The 8,324-nt window shown below is 38.0% G+C and overlaps 1 protein-coding gene and 1 pseudogene across 3 annotated transcripts; one reads left to right on the top strand and one right to left on the bottom strand.

Moving 5' to 3' along the window:
- Window positions 1-211: 211 nt before the first annotated feature.
- Window positions 212-3,374, top strand: LOC133725607 (protein LIKE COV 2-like; annotated as a pseudogene).
- Window positions 3,375-4,478: 1,104 nt separating this feature from the next.
- On the bottom strand, window positions 4,479-8,042 carry LOC133724519 (G-type lectin S-receptor-like serine/threonine-protein kinase RKS1). 3 transcript variants are annotated; one of them, XM_062151274.1, is made up of 7 exons: window positions 6,682-8,042; window positions 6,422-6,550; window positions 6,068-6,270; window positions 5,700-5,910; window positions 5,382-5,619; window positions 5,005-5,155; window positions 4,479-4,893 (listed from the first exon to the last, which is right to left on the bottom strand). In XM_062151274.1, exons 1-7 carry the CDS (start codon window positions 7,979-7,981, stop codon window positions 4,585-4,587), a joined length of 2,541 nt encoding a protein of 846 aa, XP_062007258.1. In that variant the 5' UTR covers window positions 7,982-8,042; the 3' UTR covers window positions 4,479-4,584. The 3 variants fall into 3 exon arrangements, 2 of the variants coding, with proteins under 2 accessions (XP_062007258.1, XP_062007259.1); XR_009853750.1 differs by lacking the exon at window positions 4,479-4,893 and adding an exon at window positions 5,250-5,303 and having other exon boundaries at window positions 5,059-5,155; window positions 6,682-8,040; XM_062151275.1 differs by lacking the exon at window positions 5,005-5,155 and having other exon boundaries at window positions 4,754-4,893; window positions 6,682-8,040.
- Window positions 8,043-8,324: the final 282 nt, after the last annotated feature.

Below are 8,324 nucleotides of genomic sequence, written 5' to 3'. Positions count from 1 at the left end.
TTGGCACCATCTTAAATCTTGAGTGTTTTTCTTATTACTAGTGTTAGACTATGTTAATTATACCTGCATATCCATAGTAATGACAACTATACAATCTTAAGCTAGCTAGAACATGCATTTGTAAATCACATCTGAAAATCACTCTGTTCTTCTCTTCTTATTCCTCACTAATAATCTGTGCTTGTCTACTAGAACGAATCCTGTTTGCAGCATGAAGTGGTATAACCAACTATCTTATTCTGCAGCTTAGATATTCCTTTCTGATGTCTAGTTCTTGATCAGATTCACAGGATTTTCTAAGCCTAGAGTAGTCTTGAATTGTTTGCAGTGTAGTTCTTTTCCCCATTGCTGTTACTTTTTTCATTACATGGTGGTTCATGGGTTCTTCAGTCCACTCTATGAGCAGCTTGGCATTGAGATCTTTGGTAAGTTATGAATGTATAATTAGTGATCTTTGTTGAAAACCAGCTTTAAAAAGTGAGGCAAACAGCCAAAAACTTGATAATAGTTGTTGCTTTCTATAGTTGATACATTTTTTTTTTGGCGGTTGTATGACTTTTGGTGATGCCACTCTTCAAGGACCGTAAAGTGGGGTAGTTTTATTGAGAACATCAATTTTGATTTTGAGGTAGGAAGGTTGGCAAGATAATACGAAGGCTTTGGAAAGTGCAGGGAAGATTACGTGGTCACTGAGCATTTGCTTGTCCATTGTGATAGAAACAATTTGATATTTGACCTCATAGTTTAAGACCAGATGTGCTTAACGGTGAAGCAAATGCAGTTAATGATGGAGCTTCAGTCTGGTAGGAATGTCTGCGGTTGCATAAAATCTGAAGATCATAAGTTGTAATGCCAAGTAGATTACAGACCCAGTGCAGAAATGCTATGATGATTTAATGCCAAATGGGATTTAGTCAATGGCTTGTGTGGGAAATATTAGCTTGTAATGAGTGCCCATCTAATAAGTCAAATGATGTTTATGAAAAACCATGTTTATCTTTCTAATGTGAAAATTTCTTAATAAAAATTTCTTGCTTTATACACTTTTGTTTTGAGTTTTTTACTGAATGATGGGAATCCCGTGTGTCTCAAGGCTCTTCGTTTGTGATGCAGGACTTGGATTTATCACATCCTTACTTTTCGTATTCTTTGTTGGCGTCTTTGTTTCCTTATGGATGGGTGCCACTGTTTTCTCTCTTGGAGAATGGATTATAAGAAAATGCCTTTTGTTAAGCATATCTACTCAGCCTCCAAACAAATTAGTTCCGCAATTTCTCCAGGTAATACTTTATTTAATTTATGTTTATGCTTGGTGACTATGCATTTTATTGCATGAAGAGAAAATGCACAAGTACTTGAACACAGTAGGATGGAGTTGTACAAACCCCGTGCTTATATTATATAGCATGTGCTGTCCCAAAAGTTCATTGTACTTGTTCAACCCAAGTGCCCCTGGAGGGTTTTTAACAAAGAACAGCTAATTTTCAGCCAGAAAAAGTGAAAATAGGATTGTCATAATTAGAGAGAAACCACTCCCATCCTGTACATCTGCCAAGTATAAATTGTGAAAGTGAAAGAGGATCACAAATTTGCAAGATGTAAAATGCTTACTTTTCCAGGGATGCAGCATCTAGACAGAGCACATGTACTTCTGCAGCATACTAAAACCAGACCATTAGCTCCCATGTTTGCCTTCATTTGAGACTTATTACATTCTATTATTGACTTCAGTCATGCAGAAAATAGTCTCTTAATCTGTTTGATGTGTGTAAGTACATTGTGAATTTACTTTAGCAAGAAATTTACAATTTACTTGATAGTAATAGAAGCTAATCTACCCTGCACCTGCCACCTGAGCCCGAATAAAGTTAAATTGAATGGTATTATTAGAACAATGTAATTTCAGCAATATGCTTTGATTTGGATTTTGGGCTGAGAGCTACATATTCCTTGCAGACCAAAATACCACAGCTTTTAAAGAGATAGCAATTATCCGTCACCCACGTGTTGGCGAATATGCTTTTGGGTTTATTACATCAACTGTTATCCTTCAGGTTCTCATCTTTATGTTTCTATTCCTTTGTTTCCTGTCTAAAATAGTATTGTGGTTGATATTCTGTATTTCAAATCATAGAGTTAAATTTATTTGCTCAAATACGTCTGACTTTTCAATTCATTTAGAATGAAATAAGAATAAAAATACTTTAAGAAACAAGCAGTGGTTTAGAAATTGTTATGAAAGGCCCTTAAACTCCTAAAGGTTACCCATGTCAAAGCTGTTGGGCATTGATTGATGTGGTTGTTCCATCTTCGGTATAGAAGGTCGTTGAAGATGTATTCTCATCATCAGCATCTGTAGAATATTGTTGGGTATATGGGACCAATGATCTGCCCTGGGAATATCCCAGCTGCCGAACTTTAAATCCTTTCCTTGCTGATATATTTCTGGTAGAAGTTGGTGGATACGTGGGCCTTGAAAGCAGAAGATAAATATGTCCTTACTTTGTATATCATTTGGTTCTAGTTTTCTTCCTATTTCTTATATGGTAATAGGATTTCATCTGGACACTTGAGACTTATATGGTAATAGGATTTCATACTATTTGGTTCTCGCTTTATTATTCTGTATACAGTTTGCCTGCAAAGAAATGTTTTCCTACATTAGGAGGATCTTTTTCCTTTACTCCAACTAAAAAAATTACTTTGGGCTTGGGGTTTTTGACACGCCACCAAGTATGTCAAGTATTGTCTTTTAGTTTGATGTGTCAAACACTTGCTAATAGTTGGTTTTCTCTTTCTTTTTTCTTCTTTCTTTTCCTTTCAGAGAGATAACGAAGATGAAGAGTTATGTAGTGTTTTTGTCCCAACAAATCATCTATATATAGGTGATATATTTCTCGTTAACTCCAAAGATATCATAAGACCAAATCTGTCTACCTGGGCTGAGTATTCCTTGTGGGTGGTTTCACCCTTGACAGCATAGGCCCTTAATACAGCTCTTCTAGAGCACTTTAGGCCGCCATAACTTCCATGTTCTTGTTGTAGACGTGGTTGAGCTCTCTGCACTCCAGGTTTGCCCACCTGAAACAGTGGGCAAAACAGTTTCTTCAGTACTTATAAAACTAAAAATTAGATATTGTGTATAGATGCAATTGTTGATGATGTGCTAGAGAAGTTCCATTACATTTCCAGTTTCTCCCTTTAGAGAAATCTAAAGCATGTCATAATTTTAGATGTACTCTTTGTACCAGTTCATATAGTTGTGCTAAGTAGTTATTATATAGGTAGTTGCCCTTAATTGAGGCACATTTGAGTTGGTTTGTGTACTGGCAAAAGGGAATGCATCAATATAACGGTTTTCTTTTCTCTCAATAATGCAGAGATCATTGTTTCTGGGGGTATGACAATGCCCCAAATGATTTCTCCTCAAGAAAGGGTTACCCAACAGAGTGATAAAATTCCTTTGAACAGAATAGATTATAATTCTTTCCTTGTCTGCCAAGATGTATCGAGCATCAAAGTCTTCTCAGTGCGCAGGAACTATGAGATTAGGTTGTTCATAATAGTAGGCTTTGTGATGAAATAGTATGGCTCTTTTGATTTTGTAGTGATGCTCACGTTTGGAAGTTCATTTGTATACCATTTAATTATGCATCTGTGTTCATTTCTAGAACCAAATGATTGTTCAGTATATATAAATTTATTGAGCCGTTCAATTACGATGGGTACACTTCTGCATCTTGTTCATGATGTGATAATTATTAGCCATTGAAGTTTGTAATTATAGTTTCTGGTGCTTTTCGGTGCTGGCTGTGAGCGTTTGGCATAACATCCAACTGCTAAAAATCCTGCAATTAGCACCTCTAGAAAATCAACATGGATGTCAAGAAGACTGTGTAGATGTTCTTGCAAATGCTCAGATTCAGTTGGAAGCAACTCAAGATTTCAAGCCTCTTCCATTTTTCAGAGGAGAGCTGGATTTTTATTTGTTAATTTTTTTCATTGTGCACAAAATATATTTTCACCATAGTGCATTAGTGGTAATATGATTGACCTGCATTGGGAAACATAAGCACTAAAAAGGAAAGAAGGAAAAGGATTACTATGCTGAATTGAATCTGCCCTCCCACTTAGAAGGCAGCTCTTCTTGATGTTGCTCAACGACGTGGGTCTCAAGGTGGCGGTGGCAGATGGTGGGCATTGTTTTTCATGTGGCCATTGATGATTGTAATTTACTGCTCAGATATTCCGAAGCCTTCAAGACAAACCCAACTCTTCAGGAAGTCGTGCAGCAACAACAACCACTCCAGGATCAATTAGCGGTTGTGAATCAGCTTGATACAGCTCGGGTGCGAATTGACGAGCTTGGCTTGTAATATGACACAAGCCAAGTTTGAGCGGTAGTATGTACGAGATAGCTCAAATTAAGCTTGAGCTTGACTGTTAGATGTTTTTCTATATAGTTTTTTTTTACACAATTAATAATAATAGGCGTTTATAAGGTAATCATTTCTATAGTAATAAAAAATTAATACTAAACCTTTGCTTAACGCACAAGCTAGGTTTTAGAGGGGGCCTCAGTCTTTATCGAGCTTCAACTATAGTGCATGTAACATAATTTATGGAATCAGCATCTCCAGTACTAGTACTGGGATCTCCACTGGTATAGTTACTTCTCTTCAACAGAAATCCAGGTATTTTTGGTGAAGGAAGAGCTGCATCGTTGCCTAACACAGACACAACTTTTGACATGGTTGGCCGGTCATTTGCGTACTCTTGCACACACAGGAGTGCGATTTGAATGCACCGTAGAACTTCACTTATGGGGTAGGATTCACCCAAAGAGGTATCGACGATTTCCAAGGCTCGGCCTTCTTTCCACAAGTCCCAAACCTGAAAACAATTTACAACAGAGGATCAAGTTAATTATCAAAACTAATTGAGTTGGCTCATGAAGCTGTGATTTATGATTGTGAAAATAGCTAGACTAGCTTGTACGCTTACAAGTCCAACCAAATTTGAGTCAGGATTATCAGAGTAGTAACCGGTGTTCTTTCTGCCAGTAACGATTTCTAGAAGCAAAACACCGAAACTGTATACATCAGACTTCACTGAAAATAGTCCTTCCATTGCATACTCCGGTGACATGTAACCACTATGACAACATAAAGAAAAGTGATTATTAAGCAAACTTCTTTCATTATATAATATATATAGTTAACCAAATTTGTTGTCTTTGGATTATGCACTTGGTGAGGTTGTGTTTTCAAATTGATTACATTCATTTAGCTTGTGGTCATAACCTGGAGGAAATGAAATAACACATGACTAATAAGGACTGAAAATTAAGTATGATATCGATCAAATTAGAGGCAACTTACTATGTTCCAACCACGCGATTTGTATTTGCTGCAATTTGGTTTGCTCCGAATATTCTAGCCACACCAAAATCTGCAATTTTTGGGTTCATATCATAATCCAGTAGAATATTGCTGGCCTTTAGGTCTCTGTGGATGATTCTTAATCTCGAATCTTGATGAAGATACAAGATCCCTCTAGCAATGCCAAAGATAATCTCCAAGCGTGTTGTCCAATCCAGAGATGTCCTTTTCATTTCATCTGGAATATGTTTTTAGATTATATAACTTTCTTGCTTGCTTTAACTTAATTTATGGTACTACAGCAAGAGGAAGACATACTGAATATGAACGAGTCCAGGCTTTTGTTAGGCAGGTATTCATAGATTAGCATCTTCTCTTCATCTTGAACGCAATAGCCTAGGATTCTCACAAGGTTCCTGTGTTGAAGTTTTGCAATAAGCACAACTTCATTCTTGAACTCTTCATTTCCCTGGCCAGAATTTTTGCTCAGTCTTTTCACGGCTATTTCTGTTCCACTAGAAAGCACTCCCTGAAATGAAAATTCAAAACCTTACGTATTGTACCAGAAACTACTAGTATCATAATTCATATTCAGCCCTGGATAATGCATTTACATAGTGCATTCAGAAAAGAGTGAACAACAATCTGAGTTGGAGTTGATTGAGACACTAATTGAGGACAACTACCTTATAAACGGGGCCAAATCCGCCTTCTCCAAGCCTGTTCGAATCAGAGAAATTTTTTGTGGCTGCAGATATGGTGCTTAGATGAAAGAAAGGTATATCCGACTTTAATCTGCTACCATCAGGATCTGTTCTACTAGGAGAATCTTCCAAGTAGATTGAAGGTGTGATGACACCAAATGGAATTGGATTTTGTCTTTCCTTACCTGTCAACAATTAAAGAAAACAAGAATTTCAAGTTAACTACTGGTTATTCTTAAAGCAGCTTGAAATTCTTGCATTTGTATCGCGTGCTGTAAGGTACAAATTGAGCAAAACTGATCGACAATAAATCAAGCTGTTGACATAGTAACTTACCTTTTCTCTTCATCTTTACGGACCAATATGCGATAGAGATCACAAGAAAGAACACTAAAATAGATGTTATAGTAATTGCCAGCTTTCCCTTCTTGCTAAGAGAACCATTCGATTTCTTTGCGTGTTTAGCTACAAACATATATGGCGAAAAATTAACACCATGTACTTAAGAAATTGCGTAACAAGAGACTAAAAATGTACCTTCTACTATGATGTGTGAAACCAATATTACATTTGAACAAAGGAGAAGGCAGAATTACCTAATTCAATTGAATCAACTCGAACATATAATTCTTGAGTGACAATCGTGTAAGTCCTTGTATCCATCAAGTCCCCGTACCATGTCACACATCCATTCCTTTCTTGCGGGTCACCTGCACTCGAGTATGCCATGCAAGAACAATTCCTTAAGCATTCCTCTTCACATTCTTTCGAACCCAAGGTCAAGTTTACATGCGCAGTAGATGAGTCTGGTGCCTTTACTGGTGACATCTTCACGAACCCTTCTCCGTTTTTACACACAGATGCTCCTTTTTTCCTCACACACCCACCCGAGCCATCTTTCAAGTACCATGAATGGTTCAACTTAGGTTCAAACCCTGGTAGGCATGCACACTCGAACATACCATCATTGTATACGTAAGGGTCACAGTTGCTATTTGGACCACACTCTCCATAGTCGTCACATAGCTCTACCGGGCCAGACCAATACTTGCTCCATTGGTGTTGCTGATCTTGCCACATGGACCGTTCGAGGATTCCCGATTCAACAAGCACCATCCTTGAGAAGATTGAGTCGTCCTTAATTCTATCCATGACGTATAGCTCGTCTTGATTGTTCACAAAACTAACGTCGAAGATTGAGTCGAACTTAATGCCATCCATTATGGGGACACCACTCCATCTGTGCCCGATCCAAGATCCGATCCGCCACCGGGGAGCTTGACCTTTGTACAGAAACATCTGCGGAAACCCATCTGGATCAATCCTAGCTGAGAAATTCCCAGTTCCCGGGTCATCTTGGGACTTCCAAGACGTTAGGAACCGGTTAAGCCCGGATCGCCGGTTCAGCCCAATTTTCATAAAGGGAAGCATTGTATTTGAGGGATAATCAAACCCTTCCCACAGGCTCCGGCCATTCTCAGACAAAACAAAGTTACCTGTATCCAACAGCTTGGCCATGGAGTTTTTTGGATAAGAGAGAGTAACATTAGCTGACCAAAGAGGGAGTTTTCTGTCCTTTCCATATATGACAAGGCCTCCAGCTGCATCGATCACTAGAAGTCCAGAGGAATCATTGATAGGGTTGTCCCTATTTGCCACCCAAACAATGGTTTGCTGACTTTGCTCTGGAACTTTGTTAAACCAAACTCCAACGTAACGTTTGCCAGAATTTCCAGGGCTGAAGAACCCTAGCGCAAAGAGCTTCTTGCTTGAGACTAAAACGTCACCGTCTTTGATGGTTTGGTTTGGAGTAATGGAATCAATGGAAATGCAAGAGGGGAGATAAAGCAGGAAGATGAGCAATGCAGTGATCATAGACCATTGAATAGCATTCATGGTTGGGTTTCTAGTTTTCTACCTCAGTGACGCTGAGATTGATTGATTTGGGGACAGTTAGGAGTATAGCTGAGATCTTAAATGCTATAAATATTGAGGGAAGACTGATTGAGGGATTTTCCTATTGTCTTGTATGAGTCAATTTCATTCCCCGTCGGCTGGATTGACTACTGGACATTACGTATAGTTGAAGGAATCTTATCGTCCATTAACTTCTTATCTTTCATTAATTTTTTTTTTGTTTTTTGAAATGTAATATTTTTCTTTCAAAAAGTCGAGATTAATCAAATTTTAATAAGGATGCGGCTATTTTCACCCTACTAAACACTTTGTTCACCTTATA

Source organism: Rosa rugosa, chromosome 1, assembly GCF_958449725.1.
Source record: "Rosa rugosa chromosome 1, drRosRugo1.1, whole genome shotgun sequence".
NCBI lineage: Eukaryota > Viridiplantae > Streptophyta > Magnoliopsida > Rosales > Rosaceae > Rosa > Rosa rugosa.
The sequence above is the reverse complement of the archived record's forward strand: the minus strand, read 5'-3'. Positions and strand labels throughout refer to the sequence as shown.